General features: G+C 44.2%; 1 protein-coding gene across 9 annotated transcripts in view; it reads right to left on the bottom strand.

The window, feature by feature from the left end:
• The window catches only part of LOC131675571 (general vesicular transport factor p115), a 553,225-nt gene that overhangs the window by 319,252 nt on the left and 211,366 nt on the right, over positions 1-22,607 (bottom strand). For all 9 annotated transcript variants that reach the window (XM_058954591.1, XM_058954597.1, XM_058954593.1 and 6 more), the window contains 2 exons: positions 18,859-19,286; positions 10,357-10,537 (listed from right to left, as the gene is read on the bottom strand). In XM_058954591.1, coding sequence (XP_058810574.1) covers positions 10,357-10,537; positions 18,859-19,286 — 609 coding nt within the window. The remainder of the gene's footprint in view (positions 1-10,356; positions 10,538-18,858; positions 19,287-22,607) is intronic.

Here is a 22,607-nt window from a genome sequence, read left to right as displayed (position 1 = left end):
CGATTTTTGCGAGCGGGCGATCAAGACGCTAAAGACCATGATCTCGATCTTCGTAGACCATGACCACCGCGATTGGGATAAACACCTGGAAGAGTTTCGACACGCGATTAACACGGCCGTACAATCGACTACGAGGGTATCGCCCGCGTTCCTGAACTTCGGAAGAGAGCCACGCCCAGCCAAAAGCTTACGAAGGGAAGTGGAAAAAAGAGGACCGTTCGTGCGTCTTGCTCCTGAGGAATGGGCCGACCGGATGAAGCGCCTGAACGCATTGCGGAGCCTCGTGCTTAGGCACATTGACCAGGCGCAGAACAAACAAAAGAGGCATTATGACCGCAATCGTCGGTTTGCCCAATTCCAGGAGGGCGACATGGTGTGGCGAAGGTCGCACACCCTCTCTAACGCGGCGAAGGGTAGAAACGCGAAGTTAGACCCCTCGTACATCGGGCCGTACAAAGTGCTAGAGGTACTGTCCCCAGAATTATATATCCTGACAACGGACAGCAAGAAACAGGTAGATCGCGTACACGTAAAGGAGCTAAAACGGTATGTCCCGCCGCGAAGAGAACCCTAGAACATAAGAGGGAGGAAGGACACTAGTTAGGGAACCCTTGCAGATCACGGCGCGCGCTCCACTCCCTTCCCCCTTTCCCGAAATGTACCTTTTATCGCCATGATAGGTCGTTGACGGCCAAGTGGTTTGAGTCGTCGATCCGCTCAGTGTTGCATGCTAACTTCTGTACTAATCTGGTGGAGGGTAACTCCAGTTCTACTAATCCAGTCGCGAAAGGGGCACGGTGTGGGAGCTTTACTCTGTCTTTGTCTGTTTACAGGAGGTTCTCGACATGAGCCTGGAGGAGGAGATTGGCCACCTTCAAGCGCTGGTGGGCCCGACTCAGGGGCGGGAGGCGATGGCCCCCGCAGAGTCTCTGAGAGGGTCGGGGGTAACTGCAGCTGGCAGCCATGCCGCTGCGGACCTACCACCCGCGGACCCCCCTGAGGTGCGGGAGCTCGCCCCTCGCCCCGGGCCTGATGGGCAAAACCCTGAGGGGGAGCCCGACCCTACTCTTGGGCCGGCCGCGGATGCGATGGGCGAGGCCAGTGGTGGCGCGCCTTCGGCGCCGCCGGCCGCTGCTCCTCTCCCGCCGCATCTGAAACGGCAGGCTCGGGAGCAGCGGGAGAAGGAGGCTCTCAAAGCCAACTTCGTCCCGCTGGAGTCGGTTCCCCACCCGGGTCGGGCCGAGTGGGACAACCACCTCAACACCGGCCCAGCTCGTCAGGCGCTTCCGCTCCAGCAGGCGCTGGCCAACTTGGTTTCCCGGGCACCGCGGGCCCGCGCTCGGATTGGGCGCGCCTACGCGGGGGTGGCCATGGGCCTCCAAACCGCCCGCACCCGGGGTCTACAAACCCGCATAGAACCGGGCACCCCGGGTTTGCGATTCGGAGCGGCCAGGGAGGGGGACCATGGCCCCCCACCGACGGTCCGGGAGGAACCAAAGGTTCCAACACACGCCCCGAGGCGGGAAGTAGAAATCCCCCTCGGGGTGCAGTTCCTCCCGGCGTCGGGTGAGCCAGAGGAAAGGCCACGCAGGGCGCTCCCGCCGATGCGGCCCGGCGGACGGGGTCTCTTCCCCCCCGAGGGGTACCAGGATGAGGACGTCCCCGAACCCTCGAGGAAGAAGAAAGCTGGGCGGCTTCCCAACTTCTCCACGGACGTAGAGTTCCGCTACGTCGGCGACAGCCCGCCCTCGCAGAAAATCCCGACTGCGAGAGTAGAGGCGACAAGCCGGCGTGAGGCGGACCGAGACGCGTCCGGAGGGGTTGGGCAAACCCAGACCTCGGGAGCGGAGCCGGTTCTCCCCGAAGGGGTGAACCTGGACAAACCTGGCCCCATGGAGGTGGAGGACCCCGGGTCGAGCTCACCCCCGGGACCGGGGCTGGCTGGTGACGGACCTGCGGTTGGAGGGGAGGCGTCGGGCCAGACGCGTTTGTGGCGCCCGTTCATCGACGACGACGGCGTCTTCTGGAAGGTGTATCCGGACGGCCGTCGTCGCCGAAAGACACGGGCTGGAGCCAAGCGCGGTCCGGCCAAGAAAAGGGCCCTTCTCACCGCCAACTCGGGTGCGTCGGGAACACCCCTCCCCGTGTCGACGCAAGAATCCGCCATCCAACGGCCGGAGCTCCAGCCGGAAGCCACGGCAGCGGCAAAGGCCGAACCGGCACCAGGCCGACAGGCCGGCACCGGACCAGGCCGAGTGCCGTGCCGGGCTCCACCACGCTGGCAAGCGCTGGAGCGTTACGCCGACGGGATGGCGGAAACCACCCCCTCCACGTCATCGTCACCGGCGTCGATGGGGACGTCGCCACCGCCATCGGCGACGTCGGTGGCACAGTCGCCGGTGCCCTCGGCAGCCATGCCGGCAGTGGCATCGGTAACTTTACCATCTTTGGCGCCACCGGAACCATCGACGCCGTCGCCGCCCTCCCCTCGATCGATTGCCCTGGCATACCTTGCCGGGCTGTCGATTGGGGACAGGCTGCGGTTCGTCGCTGAGGCGAGCGAGCTCTCGCAGCCTCCGCCCCGTCAGGAAGATCAGTAAGACGGGGAAGCGACGAGGTAAGTTATGTTTGACTCTGTTTATTCTTTCTTTTTGGTTTGTTTGCATTCGATTTGTTTCTCCTCTGGTCTATTTCAAGCTGACCCTCTTCTTTCATCATCATAATCCTTTAATATTATTTTATTTGATTTGATCTAATTGGGTACCCTCCCAGCTCGAGTACGGCGCCCGGGCGGTGAGAGCGGGGGAAACAGCCCCCGATCCTGGTAGAAGGATCGGTTGCTTCGGGGGGGCTGTGACGGAGAATCATGGCTCGACCGTTGCTCTCCGTCGGGCTCTCACCGATTCCCCGTGTGCCTCGCCGAGCTGGGAGAGTGCGCCAGTTGAGCACACTCTAATTACTCCGTCTTGCTCTTTTCTTTCGAGGTGCGACGGCAACGGCGGTGATTGGAGGGAGCCAACGTGGAGAGCGTAGCGAGAGAGAGAGAGAGACAGAAGATAGGGGAAAGCCGGCGAGTCGCTGGCAGACCTGCGCGCGCATCTCGCCGGCTTGAAGAGAGAAGATCGGCAGTATCTGCTAGAGAGTCGCACGGTCCGCCGCGCGCACACAATTTTTCCCAATTATCTTGTTTTGTTCGTGAGTTTCCGCGCTCTCGCCGAAGACTTGAGTTACATGTGATACGTGCCCGGTGCACGGAGTGTTCGTTTAAAGTTTGGTATAAATTGCGAAGCCGGCACCGGTGCACGTGGGCGACCGGCGAGGTGACGCGGGCGTGTGCGCGCGTGCGGCCATCTTGGTGAGCCGGTGAGTGCGAGTTTCGTACCGATCTGCTTCCCTGGGCGGAACGAGGCACGGCACGATACATATATACACACACACACACTCCTCGTAACAACAGCAGACGAATACACCCGAAACATATTAACAACAACCACAACAACAGAAATAACAGTAGCAGTAATAACAGTAATAACAACAACAGTAATTAATCGCAACATTCACAACAACACCAACATAACAACCGACAACAACACCGCAGCAAGGGACAAGAGAGAAACGAGGATACGAAAGAGAGTGATCACCTAGACATCCCGCCTTTATTTTGCAGAGTATTTTGGAGGTCGACGAGTATAGGAGTACCGAGGCGGACAACGGAGTTGACGCGAGGCAAGGTCGGTGTGGTGTTTTCTCTTTCTCTCTCTCTCTCTCTCTCTGTCCGAGGCGTCGAATAAACACCTCGCAGTTCGGCAGCTCTGCCGATTGCGAGGTCGTTCATTATTGTATCTCGGGTCGTTTTATTTTTATTGTAACCTTTTCTTTTTGTATTTCGATTTTCTTTGATTTGTAGTTTCGTTTTATTTTATGATTTTCTCCTTATTTGTATTTCTTTATTTATTCACCTTGATTATTTTGTAATTTCTTTTTCTTTCGCATTTTCCTTATTTCATATTTTGTTAGCCAATTATTTGATTTGATTTAGTTGTTTAATTTTGCGTTGGCTTTATTTACTCTTTTGTTCTTATCATTAATACAGTTATTATTAAAGCTTGTTGTTACACCTACTCCCGCCCCCCCTTTTTCTTCACCTATATCGTCACTCCCATCCTGAATATAACGGTTCGCGTACGATTAACACGTGTGCTCGGCGCGTTATTTAGCCGCGGGAACGATCTTTGCTTCCCGAATCCCCGAAAATAATTTGTATGGACAGTCACGAGCCATCCATTGAAGGACGACTGGATTTCACCGTTACACACTTAAATTGCAAAAAAATTTCTAGTCCGCAAATCGGTAGAGAAATTTGCTAATACATTTTCAATAGGCCTAGATAATAGAGAGTTTATTACCAATATACATAGAAATCATTTGAAATTTATTAGCAATGTTAATGATTGTAGTTTGCTCGGATCAGGTAAATATTATGATCCAATAAAATATCTTAAATGCATTAGAATATGATTGTAGCACAGTGTTTAAAGAAATGATATATAAAAATATACATTATACAACTACTCGGTATTCTCGTTGCGACCGAACCAATGACCGTTACTTTTAAATCTAAAACAGGCGTATATGGACGTATTTAGAAAATTTTGCGTTCTCATGTTTTCTGTGTTCACATAATTTTTTTGCGTGTTTTGTTTGCACATCTATGTGTATATATTTTATAGAAAGTAACTGGTTTATAAATAAATCGAACTGACAAACAAGAATTTATTCTAACATTGAATAGAAGAATTTAATATTATAACGGGATTGTTCCTTGTGAAAGTGCGGGCAAAATCCGGAATATTAAAACTATTTCACTAGCAAGGTTGGTGGTAAGCAATAATGTTCTCCAGAGCGGTTTGTGCTCCCGCATGAGGGCTATCTAGGTCCAGCCGCTGCAGAATGCCTTCTTCACCACACAGAAAGTCAGCTTGCAGAGAGTGCTGTGAGTGCCGTGAACTACGCGACCATTCGGGGCGATCGCCTAGAAGGTTTAAGTGCTGACAACAAATGATTATAGAAAAGGCGGAAATGGTAGTCGAAATATAATGACTTATTTACCTGGAAATAAAGAGCGATATATTTATGCAAAACAAACTGAGTTGCATACAAGGCGGAGAATGACGCGCATGCATCGTGCAAGTCAGTGCAGCGCAGGCACTCGCAATCCTCACGCGTCCGTGCAATGTGAAACGCGCATCGTGAATCTGAGAAAATTTAAACATACCAAGTACATTAGCGCCCTTGACTGTTCAGGAGCCTTCCATCAGATCCCTCTTACGGAGCGATCGATCCCAATCTCCGCCTTTACGCCTTTACCGTCCCGGGGCTAGGATTATTTGAGTTTGTATGAATGCCCTATGGAGTAAGCGGTGGACCTGCGACTTTCCAAATGTTGACTAATACGCTAATTCCGTTCGAGATGGAGCCTCATGCCTTTGTCTATATCGATCACTTAATCATAGCGACGGAAACCTATGAAGATCATCGCAAATAGCTAATTTCTATTCTCAAAAGGATCAAAGAGGCAGGGTTAACCATCAATCGTAAGAAATCACGCATATGTATGATTAAAGTACGCTACTTAGGTGTCCTAGTCAATAGGGATGGGACTCGTCCCGATCCTGGAAGGGTTTGGCCCATTATAAACTATCGGCCGCCTAAAAACCATAAGCAGTTGCATAGGTTCCTAGGCATGGCGTCATGATATCGGAAATGTTTACTCGATTTCGCGAGTATAGCGGATCCGCTTACCAGGTTAATCAAGAATGACATTAATTATGTGTGGACTGAAGCACAGCAAGACGCTTTCGAGCATATAAAAGGATTGACTGCCACCACTCCCATCTTAGCTAGATCCGACTTCGCGGCTCCGTACTTCGTGGAATGCGACACCAGTGATTCGGGACTGGGCAGCGTACTCTTGTAGCACATAGACGAAGAAGGAAGAATACTCTTTTAATGCCAGCCAAGCACTCAGTATTACCGAGTAGAGGCTCTCGATAACTGAAAGAGAGTGTCTCGGGGTGATATGGGCGATTGAAAAGTTCCGACCTTATATAGAAGGATAAGTGATAACCGACCACTATAGCTTTAAATGGTTGCGGAATCTAAAGCCTCCAAACGGCAAGCTAGGGTAATGGTCCCTTAACCCTATAATCTTCCTACATAATAAACAATTCATAACACCAGACCATTGTACCCTTAACCTAATGAATCCCTAAAGAATACTAGTACCAACCTACAAGCAGGCTACTGTCCTCAACCCATTTATCGCTGATTTTTGGTTGAAATAATTGTCAAACCGAAACCTAGGATAAAAAAAGTCACGCCTAAAAATAAGTATCTAATATCATACATTGTCTTATTACTTTCAAATGAACTTTATTAAAAAAATATTCTTATAAAAGACTATATTTTTGACTCACATGTAAATTAAAATGTATTATTGCCATAGTTTTTACAGTATCACAATAGTAATAATCTTCAAAGAAGTGCTTGAAACATAATGACTTTTTACACTAACCACAGCGTATTATTGCAATTTCTTACATCCTTCTAGATGTAGCTCAAGTGGGGATGCGTCAAGCGTGAAGAGAAAAAACAGAGTTGAGTGGGAGTTAAGCATAGATAATCAGATAGTTAAGGAAATAGTCAGGGAGTCAAGTAGGAATGGTCAGGGAGTTAGATAAGATGCAAACGATCGAGTAGCGGATCAGTCAGTGGAGGACGTCAACGGCAAAGTGATAGTGCGAGGAGCGATAACAGCAGAAGTAGGAAGTACAGAAGTACAGAAGGAGGAAGCTGCTCAACGGAAAGAAGCGCTTTTGAGGAAAGGTGACTTACAGCTTCCCGTTCATCGAGGAGCCGCAGTAAATTCAAGGTCAAGTGCTCTTCCAGAGTTTTCACTCTCTCTCTGTCTCTCTCTCTCTCTCTCTCTCTCTCTCTCTCTCTCTCTCTCTCTCTTTTGCCAGACGGGGTTCCACCTCATTGGCGCAATAAACGAATTAATCTAATCTCTCTCAGACGTGGCGTTCGTCCTCGCCCGTTACGGGTGCCGCGATAGTTAATCGTTCATCTGCCAACTATTGCGACGGTCCTTTGTGCCGGTATTTACGCCGTTGCCGCGGCAATATCGTGCCAGGCTGACTGATTGTCGGGCTTCTTTGTACAGTAGGTTGAGTTATTTTGTAGAATATAGGATAAGATTTGGAATTAACGAGTCTACAAAGAGTCATTGCCTCTCTTCCGCGTCCTAAACAATTGGTGACGAGCCGTACTATCTCGTTACAAAGTCTATATGGCTTTATTAATTTCATTAATTGATCTTGCTTCTGATAATATAAAAACGCATTTTACTGCTTTGTCATGGAAATCTCATGACACGCCTTAAGATTGAGCACCGATTCTGTTCAGCTGTGGAGGCTGCATATAAACCCTTCACACCGCTGTTCGCTCGGCATCGAATGTATATACTTCTAAAGTTACGCGCTGATTTTTGAAGCTAATTATCTAATTACTCAATTATCGAAAAAAAAATGATTGCATCATGACGTCTGAGTCACTTTCTCAGGAACGTCTGAAGCAGACATTGTCTCAGGTGCTCGAATCAGTTTGCGCTTCGACGCCTTAACGAGGATGAGCAATTAGAGAGGGAAGAGCTGCTAATTTCGCGAATCTCGAAAATATTAATTTATCTACTACAAGACTTCCAGCGAACACTTGACAGAATGGAGTTGGGTTTTGTATGTGCGTATCTCAGACCTCGCTGATATACTCTCATCAAAGTAAGATTTTCTTTAAAACGGTGCGATTGTCTTATGGCAGAATATTTCAACCACGCCGCACTATTCTACTAAGACAAAATAAAATTGTATCGATAAGCTAATAATAAGTAGTGAGAGGAGAGAAAAAGGAAGTTAAATAAATTAGTATGATTCGACTTATTTTTCTTTATTATTTGTATCCAACTTTTCATTGTTGCCGAGTTTTTTTCCTCTTTACAACTTAGACACTAAATTAATTTCTTTATCTGTAGGTTACGGTAGCTGACTTTCCGCTCGCGCACACTCTTTTGATAGTGGATATAACAGCAGTTTTCTAATTGGCTAACTGCAATCTTTCCACTTTTCTCTTTTATTTTTTAGGTGTTAATTGATGCGGATGCGTGGGAAAATTCGGGGCGTGAGCTTAAAGGTATGGGCGCAATCTCGAGAATGGCTCTACAGGTATCATTTTTTCTCTATTTTCTAAATTAATATTAACTTTCTTAATTATGTAAAATTTTTATGTTTTAAGTAACAAAATTATTTTTTTAATTATTTTGAATTAATACCTATGAGAAAATTTCAGAATCTACGTTTTTGGTTTTTTATTTCATAATTACAGTTTTAAACAACATTATTATTTGTTATTAATGTTGCGAATTAATTGTGTGCATTAATATTATAGTTTATATCAAAATTATTCACATAGATGTTGATATTTATCCAATTTTAAGTTAATATTTAGCGTGATACAGCGTTTAATTAAATTGTTATTAATAATCGTGTTTCGAATTTTTCCTTCAGGGCAAGTTTCGCGCAATAAATTCTAAAACTCCCGTATAATAAGTTATTATCATATTAATTTGATTTATTTTTAGCTAATTTATTTAATTTTAGCTAATTTGTTCAATAAAAATCACATTAAGTTATCGAATATTCAACTTCAATTCGGTATCGCACAGTGCACACAGGACTATTTACTAAAGCAAGAATATTATTTTTATTTACTGATTTAACCATTTTCTAGATAACATCAAATTTTGTACTCAATTTCTTTTCCATGTTAATTTTTTTAGATTTCTAATAAGAAGAAATCCGTTAGAAAAATCGTGATACAGGATGTAGATGAAATTGCGCAGACTCCTTACGCTACATCTAAATCTAGTTAAAAAAAAACTTTACAATCATTCTTCGTAAAGTCGGCATATGCGTGACAAAAAGAAGAGCGTCCCGTATTGCAGGCCATCTATTTGGTTCTTGAATTACGGGTCTTTCTCTTCTTTCGATGCAGAAATACCTTTTCCTATCCTATTTTCGTACTACAACTTATATGACACCCGAAATTAGGGTAATAATCATAAACTGTTAATTACGAGAAAAAAGATCTTATTATTAACACTAGTGGAAGTGGGGATCATAAGTCCATCTATAGAGGATATTGATGAATCAATAAGAAAATCAATAGATATTAATGAAGAGAAAGAAATTTTTTTCGACGATAGCGCTGGTGATGAAAAACCTACATTGCATGATTAAGCTAGTTTAGACGATTTGATACGAGATCTCAACTTTACGAAAGATAAAGTTGAGTTTTTTATCTGAAAACTTTAAAGCAATAGTCTATAGAACACGAAGTGATAAGTATAGTGATTTCTTATTGAAGGAAAATGCATTAGTATATTGTAATGTCAATCAAAGACTTTTTAATTCCTACGAAGACAATTTATATAAATCAGAGGAATGGCGTCTACATATTGATTTTTCCACAAAAAGTTTGAAAATTATCTTACTATCTTACTATTATCAAAGAAACATTTTCCACAAACTACATGCAAGCCCCAGGATTTTCCCTTCAAAATCCGGTAATTTTGATTTGAAACATTTTTCGATAAATTATATTATTGTAGAATAGTTTAAATACACATATTAAAAAAAATAACATCTGCATGATTTTATCAATTATCTTGGGGTCTTCTGGACTCAATACATGATAGATCATCTAAACGTAATATTTTTCGCTGACTCCGACTCTGGCATTAAAAGTAAGAATTTTTATTTATCTATAACATATTTATAATACGAAAGTTGACTTTAAAATAACTTTCATATCCAAATCATGATCATTACCTGGTTCGTCAATAACAGAACTACAAACTTTATCTGAAACTTTTTTCCCGATAATGCATTTCATTTGAGTTTTTGAATGGTCCCAAAAATTTTAGGATACTCCGTATAACTGTTGATAATATAGGATTATATACATATTATAATAATATTTATAGTTCATTAGTGTCGAGTTTCGGCTTGATCCTATCAATTTTGAGTTATCAAGCTTCCTGTTAGTATTATTTATATTATTAAATCAATCCGATTTTACAAAGGGATGACTAGGAAAAGTTGTTGAAAACAAGATTTATACTAAACTCAAAAACGAATGACTATTTAAGTTATGTCTTAATTATATCTTAAATGAACATAACATCTAGGAATTCAGATCTTTATATCTCAACTATAATGAAAATATAAATATAATCTTTATTACCTTCTAAAGTTTTTAATAACTTGCAAAATTCATGATCCAATAGTAATTCAGAATTATTCTTGGCAGAGGGTTGAGGTAATTTCAGGGAGCGAGAATAAAGTTCGTGTTTTGTTATATTTGTAATAGACTCTTGAAAATTTTCCAATCCTATTCTATTTTCAATTAAGCGGCACAAATTTTCCTGCAACATATTTTGATATTAATACTTGATATGAAAATATTTGTTTAATAGATTAAATCGTGATAATTTTTGTACTCGAATAGTTTTAATTAATTCTTTATCAATTTCTGTTTCACAGAACGTCTAAAACTTCGAAGATGGACTTCTGTTAATCGTAAAAGAAGGTATATATACAATGATGTGTATAATATATCATATATTTATGAATTGTAACGGAGAATCTGCCACAGTTCCCGTCTGTGTAGCTGTATAAAATTATTTATTTGGGGATTCGGACAGCAAAATACATTCCCACGACTGAATAATGGGTCGAGCACAGCTACGTTAAACGCACAGATTCGAAGTCGGGATGAGGAGTGATACAGCGGCGAATAAACACAACAGCGGATTAACACACTAATCCTTTAATCGTCAACAATAGGTTACAATACGGCGATCTCGCGCTTATACACTGCGAGCGGTACAATAATAAATCCGAACGCGGAGGTGAATCGGTGGCTGGTCAGCCTGCCGATTCCCTTTTTTAAGAAAAATTATTACAATAATGCCCGACAAACACTTTCCGACGTTAATTCATCAACGGGGTAGCTAGAAGGTCTGTCGTACTAGCACCAATAAGATGGCGCCCAAACACGCAAGAGAGAGAGAAAAACAAGAGAAAACACGGCACCGACCTCGACCTTCAGCCTCTCTGATGGCTAGAACGCTGTGCAGTGTGACCTCACTAGTGCGCTCATTCTCGCTGATCGTCTCGCTGGTGTTTGTTGTCGTCGCTATTTTCCTCTTGCTCGTCCTCTCGTTCGCTCTACAATACTGCTGCCTCAATCCACTGCTCCGCTCGTTGATTGTTGTCGTTGTTGTTTCCGCTGCCGTTGCTCAGTACTGCAGTAGCGATAAAGTCCGCTCATGCACGCACCCGCTATCGCTGAGAGCGTTGGACTTCCACTCCTTGTGGACCGGTTTTCCACTAATCTACGGATCGGCTCGCAGTTCGCACAGGTGCGGAACGTACAGTTCGGCGCCTGGTAGTTCTGGCATGACTCTGTCGACCGACCCAGAGGACAACCCAGAGCATAATGTCCCGGTTGACGATACCGGAAACAAATTGAGCTTCTCTGCGCTTGGCCAGTCTCTGAGAAACATCTCTATCTCGCCCGTTCCTTCGGCTATTCTGACGTTGAGTGACCTACATATTCCCCCCTGTTGGACAGCCAGACCTCTGCGTGATCGGAGAAGATGGTTTACAAAGCTGGAAGAATCTCGTGATCCGAAAGCCTGTATATTTATATGCAGAGCTCCAACCTCTCCAAGAAACGCTCAGCTGACAATTCTGAAGCTCCGGTGAATTTCAGGTTCTACGCTGCGCAGTCACCGCATTAGCCCGACTCCCATTCAAGCGCCTTCTCTTGTCTCAAGGGGGCCACTTACTGGAGCTCAACCGTGCTCGATTGTCACGGTGTGACCGACATTGGCAACGAGTACATGATCTGTCTTCCTCGCTGGTGGAACTGATGTCACTCGCCTCGCTCGACTGCGAAGAACTCACGCGCCTATCTCGTTGCCTCCTGCCTGGCCTCCGCCTGTGACGTGGTCGCCTTTAGTTCGTCTCACTAGACGATTTCAGCGAAGACGTCGGCAGACCCAAATTTCTGGCTGGTCTCGCTCCCTATCACTCGTCGCTGAAGCCACTGATCCCCATCCCAGCTTCTTCGAAAGTCCGTCAGGACCTGAAAGCTGGGAAGCCTGGGCTGACTCACTCCCTGCTGTGGCGCGATTCCCGCACGCGTCGACGACACTCGAGAAACGTCTGTGGCGGTGGTGCGCCGCCGGAACCACATCCCTGCCACAGCTTGACCACCTGTACCAAACACGAACGCCTGCAAGACCAGCACTAGCTGATCAAGCATTGCTGGGTCTATCTGCGCGATGGTCGGCTGCAAAGTAGGACCCGGCAATCCTGAAACTTCAGCCCCAACACCAGGATACGCCGCACTACCCCGAGGCACGACCGAGGCAAACACGGACGTCTCGTTTCCTCTCTCGACCTCCGTTCGGTTCGCGTCCAGCGTACCTTTCAACAAAGGTTCGCTGCGCGACGTCGGATTGGTCAGCCGACCCTGAAATCAAAATCGTGTGCTCCATCCCAGAAGGACAGAACAAAAAGAGTTCATCACCTCCTAAGGGATTCGAGTGAGTCTCACGCGTTAACGCCTGCTCCAGCATATTGGGCAAGCTCTGATCCGCCCCTATATCTTCATCGTCACCGTGGATGGGCTCTGGAAACAGATCAGATAAGAAGTCCTCGGGGTACAGGGGAGCGCCGGTCTCAGATCGCGATTTCATCATGAATGTGCGGAAAAAGCGATCCTGTAGCACGACTAGCTTCCCTTCCGTACTCAAGCTCTCCTGGAACATCACCTCGGTCAACTGTTTCAGTGACATCTTCAAAATATGCGCAGCCTTTAGACTACGGGACCTTGGAGACGATTAGCACTGTGGAAGTTGCGCATGCAGCGCCGAGCGTGACAGTTGACTTGATGCTAGCTACAAGCCACTCGAACGCCGCGCTTAGTCATAACGATGGAGGTACCGCATGAAGCGCTCTCGTCGAATAGTACCTTCGTTGGTGGCTGAACTTACATGTTGTCCCCTTCTCGTTTAAAGCTTTATACGAGGTCTGTCCGGAAAGTATCGGACCTACCTTTATATTTTCGTGCTAGCGTTATTCTTTATCATCTGGTGGGTGGCATCCTTCAAACTAATCCTCACTTGATTGAATAACACGGTTCCATCGATGTTTCCACTTTTTAAAACAGTCCTGGAACTCACTTTTGGGGATAGCCTTAAGAACACTCGTCGCATTGTTTTCAACCGTTGTTTTGTCATCGAATCGGTGTCTTTTAAGTGGTTTTTTTAGTTTTGGAAACAGCCAAAAGTCACAAAGGGTTATGTCGGGACTGTATGGAGGTTGTCGAAGCAATGCGATATTGTGTTTGCTCAAAAACTGCTGCAGAAGATCGGATGAATGCGGTGGCGCATAATCGTGATGGAGAAGCCAGTCACCACTTTCCCAAAAGTACGGCCGTTTTCTTCTTACTGCATCATTCGTCAGGCGGTTCATAGGTTCAGATATCATGGTGAAGTCGGGTAGAATACGTCTATACCACCTCATGCCCATGAATCGCTTTACCTGTTTGACTGTCCTTGGTGTTGGATACTCCAGTATCAGTCGTATCTTCTCAGGATCTGGTCTTACTCCGTCCTGGTTCACGAGAACTCCCAAGTACCTTACTTCCGTCTTACAGAAGTGTCTTTTGGTTTTATTAATGGTTAGGCCCGCAACCAAAATTCCCTTTAATATGTTTTCCAAGTGACACTTATGATTCACAAATGACGACGAAACCACAATTACGTCGTCGAGGTAAGCAAAAGCGAAAGGATCCATATCCGGGATCCTATCACCTTATCCATCAACATCTGGTAGGTCACTCCCGAATATGACAGTCCGAAGGTCATTCTCTTGAATTGAAAGTGCCCTAATCCAGGTACTGTAAACGCTGATATCGGACGCGATTCTTCCTTTAGGGGAATTTGATGGTATGCACTGCTCAAGTCCAGAGTAGATATGAACTGTGCATCCCTTATCCGTCTTAGGATGTCGTTCATATATGGTAAAGGGTAGGCATCAGGTTTGGTAATCGCATTTACCTTTTGGTAATTCACGCAAAACCTATATTTTTCATCAGCCTTCTTTACCATTACTATTGGACTTGACTATCCGCTGGTCGCTGGTTCAATTACATCTTTTTCCAGCATATCTTTGACCAGCGCGTACATTTCCCCTCGCACTCTATCAGAGACTGGGTAGTATTTCTGTTTGATGGGTCGAGCGTTTCCAACATCTATTTCGTACTCAACCCCCACGGCACAGCCTAAAGCCTGACCTCCACCAGGAATCAATCCATTAACGAGGTCTTCTATTACCTCCAGCTGTGTTTCCGTGGCCTCCCACAGTCCTACCGGTGCGAGAAATGCCGTACCATCAATTCCAGTCACTTCCATTGGTACTTTCACTTGGGCGTCCTTGAGCCATAACTCATCCTCGTCGGGATCCAAAACTGCGCGGAACTCTCTTATAAAGTTCGCGCCTACGTAGCAGTCGTCCGTGAGCAGTGGCGTAATGGCGACTCTGATTTCCTTCGTGATTCCTAGTACTTTAAAGGGGAACATCACGTGACCAATTATAGGGCATGGGCGCCCATCAGCGTGCCTTGCATCGCCCGCTCTGGTCACATTCAATTCGAGTCCCATCTCCGATGCCAATCTCAACCCTAATTAACACATGACCGTGGATGAGGCGCCGGTATCATAGAGTTCTCTAATTTTAGAGTCACCTATGTCTATCCGCAACCACCACCTGGTCTCATCCTCTGGGTCATATCCTTGAGTCATATCTTTTCTTCTCTTCGTCGTGCTTTTCAGCGGCTTTTTTCCTTCCGCTGCTGCGTCTATGATGGGCTTGTTTTCACTCGTGGATTCCTTCAGCAGGGGAACTTTTTGTGTGGTCTTCGGGTTGCTCAATCCTTACATACGTCGAACCTTCTCCCTCCTCCACAACTTGTATGTGACCACCTGGTCCATCCAGGATGACCACTCCCCTATTCTGCCGAGGGCTGGCATCGGGCTCGATCGCCTTCTGCTCCAACGTACTGCTAGGTCCTGAGCTTCCTTGATGCCCTACCGGGACCTGTTTGGATCCTTGGGTCGCCGACAACTTGCTGTTTCCCAGCGACGACCTGCAGCGAGAGGTCGAATCTACTGGAAGCGCGAAGATGACCTCTTCTCTTCGCTCTCCTTGCCGTTTCCCTTGTTACAATCTAGGCAGAATTTACGGCTGAATCTCATCTTGCCACAAGCGGAACACTGAAGAGATTTCGTGAAGTCGATCTTTCGCCTCCGTCCTTCTCGCCACTCGCCAGGAGACCTGGAAGGAGGTGAATTCTTCCTTCTCCCACGTCATCGGCTTTTGCGCTATTCTATAGGGGTATCCTGCTTTTAGTGGCCATTTGGCGCTGGCGCCTTTCTATTTCCTTCAGTCGTTCCTCTATCTTCTTATCAGACAAAGTATTTTATACTTCGGTCGTTCTCCTATTAAATTCGCGTATTGACGTTAACTTACTTTGACGCAGCTGTATCTGGATGTTCGGAAAGAGGTTTGCATGCAACAGGTCCAATAACCTTTCCAAAGTCATTGGTGGTTCAAATCGATTAAAAAGATCTACCAGGTTGGACATATAATCTCTCACTAATTCGTCTTCGCTCTGGAACCGGTTCTGAACTTCCTGCAACAGCCTTTGTTGCTGTTGTGTACTGGTGCCGAACCATTCTCGGGCGTCGGCGACAAATTCGACGTAACTCAGCCACTGGTGCTTGTTGTTATCGTACTAGGTCCTCGCGTTACCTTCGGGGATCTCCGATACGGAATCAAAGCACCTCGACATCGGTTAGTCCTGCGCCCACACGCAGGTCTTCTAACCGTGACAGAAACCTGTCCACGCTCTGTGCCCTCCTGCCCGCAAACCTCAATTTCCATCCGCGGACAATTTTTCCCACATCTCGGATTATGGAGAGCCCTGAGGATAAACGGGGAACGGTGTCAGACGATACGCTTCGACTTCTTTGCTGAACTCGTGCGGATCTTCCGTAATTCTCTTGATCCTTTTCACCTCCTCTTCTTTGGAGGGCTTCCGGTGTGGTGACGTTTCTTCTCCTGGGGATGGGTCTCTGAGAAGCCGATGTGCTTCCTGGAATCTCTGAGTGGTAGTGGCAGGTGAATGTGTCCTAGAAGTCCACATTACGTCTGGGGCGCAGTTGAAACGAGTCACGCTGCGACAAACGGACTGCATCGGTCATTTCATGCATTCCATCCTCCAGCTCTCGTATTCTCTGGCGCATATTCTGCGCCTCCCGCTCCGCACACATCTGTATGCCCTGGAGAGTTTGAAGGGTCTCTAGAATCCGGTAGACCAGTTTGCGGTTGCAGTCGACTCCCTCCTTTAAATACTCTATTTCCCGGAAGGCTTCGCCCAAGGAGAGTTCTCCTTGGGGTTCCTTCCGGGTCCAGGGTTCTTGCGACCTCAGATCCGGGTTTCTCCATCTCCTCTCCCTCTCCTCCTGTTCCTGGGTGTGGAGGACTCTCTGGATGACGGCATCCTCTTCTTGGCAGCTGGCTTCAACCTCCGAGTCCTCATTCAGGCAGGCGAATGTCTTTGATGTATTTGTCAAGGTTATTCCCTCCCTATTGATAAGTCTCAATGGATGATCGCTGTGCTCCTCTGCGCTGAGATTTTCCAACTCGTCGCAATTTGTATCGAGCCACGCTTGTTGAGTGCGCCTCCTGCGCCGCGCCACCTGTTTACTATACGTGGTCTCCTCAAAATCTGCAACGCTGTACTCACCCAGCAACCATCTCCCTAGTTTAGCCACCTGCTGGATGACGCTTCCGTCCCTGAGCAGCTCTAATTCTGCCAGGTAGCGTCCGCACTGTGCGGAAGTCAGCTCTAATGCCCACGTGTTGATCTGGGCTGACAACAGAGCCATCTTGCTTCCGTACGGGTATAGGATGCGATCGAGGTTTAAAATATCGGCCTATTCGACCACTACCGCTTCCTATCACCCAAGGTATGAGCGGGATATTACACTAATTAGTGTTACTACCTTTACTGCCTTCTTTTCAAGGCGCAAAATCGCGAGGTTATGAGCACGTGCAGTTCCCGCAAACTATCTAATTATAAGATAAAATACCCAACCTATAGGTCGGAGCCCACCGTTTGCTTGCTCCACCTGGCTAATATTTCTAGGCTGCACGCTTGGTTTGCGTTCTCTGCTCTTATCGTCGCTCAGATGCTTCCGGCCCCCCTTTATCCACTAAACCGTGGCTCAAACGGGCTAGCATCTGTTAATAAACAATGATTTGGGATCGCTTCGACTTATTAATTATTACCGCTTTCGGCCCTTATTTACAATAAATATTAAAATTTATACAAAAAAGGGTCGAAGTGATTCCCTTTTCTCCCTGCAGAGTACGCACCGCTCAAAATCTCACGCTAACATCCGTTCAAACCTTCCTAAGCGCTCGCGCAATCGTCTCTCTCTCTCTCTCTCCCGTGCGTCGATTACCTTCGACGCACAATCCTATTCACATAAAATGGGTCTTAATGCTGCTTGGGTGCCATGTAACAGAGTGTATTAGCTGGTACAAAATTTTCGCCTCAGGGTGAGCAAAAGTACGTGGCGGGCACTGTATATATGTATGTGTATCGATTGATCCAATCGACTACCGTTGCAATATATATATATAGTTAATTTCATGTCTTTCTCTGTCGTACTGTAGATAACAAAATACATTGAAACAATATCTAGTATCTAATAAACTAGCCACGTTGTAAAGTAAAGTCTTAACGCTGATTTTGGGTAAACTGATATATAAATGTAAATACTAATATGTATCGAAAAATATTTATCGGATAATGAGTAATTCTATTAAGTTTTGAAATGTTCAGTTAACATTACAATTCAGAAATTACAAGACACATCGTAGTATGGTATACAATAATGTGTTATTAGCGGGAACTTCTATTTATATCAACGGATGATATCACAACATTGGTTAAAATCCCTGTTCATTTTTACTCAAAATTAATAAAAATGAAAAAAAATTTTTTTTTATGAAATCATTATAATTATATTCTTCATTCGAAAATACACCTTTTTTACCACTAATAGATTGATCGATAAGTTATTCTAGGATTAGAAATGAAATTGAAATACTTTTACATATAACATGGATTCACTATTTATGACACCGATTCGTATCACCACTACTCGTTTCTGTGTTACAGCTTCAATACTCAACTCTTTAAATTGTTTTGTAAATATCTAGTAAAATGTTATTCTTATCTGTCAAGTACTCATAAAATACGTTATGTATATATAAAATATACATATAAATTTTAACTAGTTAATGGCTTTTTTGGAGCAGAAAAACGAGCGAAATAGTGAGAAGAGAAATAAAGAGAATCGCAGAGAAGAAAACAAAAGGTGACTTGAAAAGGCGTCAGGGAAGGGGATAAATTGGCAAACGCCAGTCAATATGGTTTAAGTAAATGAAAAGTACATAAGTGAACGAGCACGCTTCTACCTTAAGGTTCCACTTTTAACATGTGTAAATAACTTCAAGATTTTAATATATAACCGAAATAGAGAAAATTAGAAGGTGCGTTAATTTGACCATAATATAAAACTCTTGAGAAAATTCTTACCTTCGAATAATGAATCACAGTATCATCGTTGTACTTGACACATATTCCAATGAGGAAAGAACATAAACTTCGTAGCATCATTTCTTGCATATCTTCATTGTTTTCATTAGAAGATAGAAGCCCAATCAAGTAGGGCACGGATGAATTAATACTTAAAAAGAATTTCACAGCAAGAGAACAGTAACTAGTCCATGTACATAATAATGTCAAAAGGCCTAATTTGGATTGAATATTACTATTTTGATGTAAAAGAATAACACATTGTTCCATTAGCGTTATGGGTGGTGTGCCTATATTCGTTGCTAGCAAAACGCGAAGCAGCTGTTCTTTATTATTTGAACTGTCCATTACAGTATATGACAATGCTATCGCAGAAAGCCAGTTAGATAATGGATCTGGTGAAAACAACCCTCCACATAAAAGTTGTCCTAAAATCAAAATGAAAATTTCAAAAAAGAGACAGCGAATAAAAAACGTTTTATTCATTGTTTCCTATTCATTCAGTAAGTATAGATTTTTATTTTCAAAATAGACTGAATAATTATTTAGTTAGAGTTAGTGTATAAAAGTATTTTTTGAATCAGTAATTATCAATTTGAAATAGTTAAGTATATTAACATTTGACATATTTGAGGTCTGTAATATTGATTTATTTCCCCTAACACGTAGAAGATGCTTTAATGTTTATTTTTATAAAATACTTTATAAAAATAAAATAAATTTTATTTTTATAAAATGACTATAGGGAACCAAGCCTAATGCGTACAGGTACTTAGTTTACCTCTGCAGCGTTCCACGTGGACGTAGTTCTTGAAGTAATAACAATAACAATAACAATAACTTAAGATATTCATGTTTGACAACTCAGAGTATTCCACTTTGACTTAGATAGTACTCATAGGGCTTCAACGACTAAATAACTTAACAAAAATGACGACAAAAAGTAACGAGGGGATTACATTTGTTAATACAAAAAGTATGAAAATTTACTTGAATGAAAATCAACGAAGAAAGTATACACGTTTTTCACCCCAATTACCATTTTTTTCACGAAATAAATTAATTTTTTCATCCATTTATACAAATTGAACATATATTGATATAATCAATTATAGTGTTTACATTTATAATACAGTATTGTATAAAATACTACAATACTTCTTGTACTTGTAATTTCTGTATTGTAATGTTAACTATACAGTTTAAAACTCAATGAAAACCCGGAAATTATAACAAAATTCATGTTCTTCGCTAAAATCGTCAGTGTAAGACTTAAAAAAACGACAAATTTGGTACTTAAAGGAATTAAATACTAATGGACGCGAGAAAGGGTAATATTGTAGTATATCGATTTATCCGACTTGTTGTTATTACTACGTTCAGAGTATTCGTTTGAAAACTGCTTGGTTTTGTTATTGTTTGTGAGATGATTTTTTCTCATTGATGAATATGATGTTAACCTAATAAAATAAACTAACGTTTATTATATTATGCGTTCTTATTTATTACGGATAGAACAATTTTGGAGGTTTGTCCGGGATATTTTGTTGAAGATGAATTTAGATGGTTTTGATAAGTCGAAAAAAGCATCAGGTACACCATCACGGGTATCGTTTTAAACGAAGAGAATATCATAAGTTACTGCTGAAACTGCTGCCGCTGCTGTTATTGTTGAAGCTTTTGTTGCTACAACGAACATTATGTTATTAATTCCGTTCCTATGCATGCAGAAAATCGCAATTAACAACAATAAATATGTAACGGGGGCAGCGCCTTATTCGGCACTGACGTCACCAATTTATTAAGGGGAGAGTAAGAGAGGCACTTTCGCTCTTTAACAATCGCGGAACGAGAGGATAGGTCGAACGAATAAATAATTTTCCTTACTTGGAACATACAACTTAAATCTATTCAGACAAACAAATACAAAATCGGTTATAATAAAGTTTGCATGACGCGCACATGTACAGAACAACTTAAACCAACGCGGGAGGATGAATGGCCCGGCGACTAAATCGCCTTGACCATTTGCCTCCTTACAAAAGAAAAAATACGTCGAAACCTCTCTACCGCATTACGATGAGCGTAGCCGGCAAGTGATCGCCTGGCTACCTATCGTTCCTACGCGGCCGCGCATCACCATGAGAGAGAGAAATACCGGGAGAGAGAGATAACCTGACCTTTGTCCTTGGAGATGAGCCGGCAACGGGGAGTTGACCTGGCCGCTGGCTGGACGTCTTACTCGGCGTAGCCCGTGGTGAACCCCCTGGAAGTCATGCCGTGCATGGCGGCGAGGGCGACACTGAATGCCCTGCTGCAGGTGTTGCCGCCACACGTTGCCTCGGCTCGCCCTGGTCTGGGCACTGCTGCACGTGTACTTCTTCTTCTCTCATTGCGCTGCTACGTCCAACTTCTCTCCTCAACTTTCTTCCGGGAACTGGATCACGCGACTTGACGCATGGTCAGCGTTCGCGCTCTCGCCGGGCTCTCCCACCATGCCCACTCATTAGGCGGCGTGCGACAAAAGCGCTAATTGGTCGCGCGTCACACGCCGGCTCAAACCTGCATAGTGCGTGCATAGACGCGCACTCTAGCATGCTCGCTAACTCTCTCTCTCTCTCTCTCTGTCTCTCTGTCTCTCTCTACCTCATAGTCGCTGCGCTCTCAACCTTGCTCGGCAATCTTCGGCGGCTGGAAAAACATAAAGGCCAGTGGTTCGGCGCAATAAATATATGCGCCGAACGCTGACCACGTCGCCATGCCGAGCGATACGAGGGAGAGAGAGAAGGAGGGCAGACGAGGAGCAAGCGTACTGCTTGCTCTCGTCACAAATATATATGTTTTCCTTACAGTTTCTGAGCCGGGTCTTGCTAATTTAGGTAGCGACTCCGATGATTCGCGTTCGGTGGTTACTGATGTACATTCTCATGGTTCATGCAATGTAACTATAAGTGATGTGAGATTGGTAATGGAGAACAACATTTGTCTACGAACGCTAATTCGACATCGATGACTTTTCTGCCATCTGCCCTTCGTGACGCGCTCCTCAAATTGAACGAGAGGAGGAGTCCATTGGATGACTTTCATTACCAATTGAAAATTTTCCGAGCTGATCGAAAAAGTGAACGTCGACATACAAAACTCAGCCACAAGATTTTTATCTTGTGGCTGAGTTTTGTATGCGTGATTCAGACGTCATCGAAAGTCGACGAACTATTCAGAAACTATAGACGGAGTAACAGTCTCTACAACAACAACTTACTCAATTGAAACAACAATTAAACCAGATAAGTGGCGATGGAATTATTTCTACACAAATAGTACTTACATATGACAATACAAATACACTATCGAATAAGTTAACTGAGAATTCCAATATTAATACACCGTTGAAAGTTATATGTACGAATAATTCTGTTGATTTAGGTTCAGGTTATAATCTTTAAACTAACACTTATAATGGCACAACTCTTTTATCTGAATATCTAAATCAGTTTCACTTAATTACAATGACTAATGGTTGGACTAGTGATAAAAAGATCATTGCTGTAGCAGCTTCTTTACGTAATAAGGCAAAAAGCATATTAACGAGTTTTAAGAGTAGTGAAACTTTAAATTTTAAGTCATTATTAAAAAGATGAGAAGCGCGATTCAGTAAGAACTTAGAACCAAATTGTTACTTATTATTTTAAAAACGAAGACACAAACCTGGCGAAGATCGTCCAACTTTGGTTGATATAGAAAAATTA

This window comes from Phymastichus coffea, unplaced genomic scaffold, assembly GCF_024137745.1.
Source record: "Phymastichus coffea isolate CEN01 unplaced genomic scaffold, Cenicafe_Pcof_1.1 PCOF00026, whole genome shotgun sequence".
Classification (NCBI taxonomy): domain Eukaryota; kingdom Metazoa; phylum Arthropoda; class Insecta; order Hymenoptera; family Eulophidae; genus Phymastichus; species Phymastichus coffea.
The sequence above is the reverse complement of the archived record's forward strand: the minus strand, read 5'-3'. Positions and strand labels throughout refer to the sequence as shown.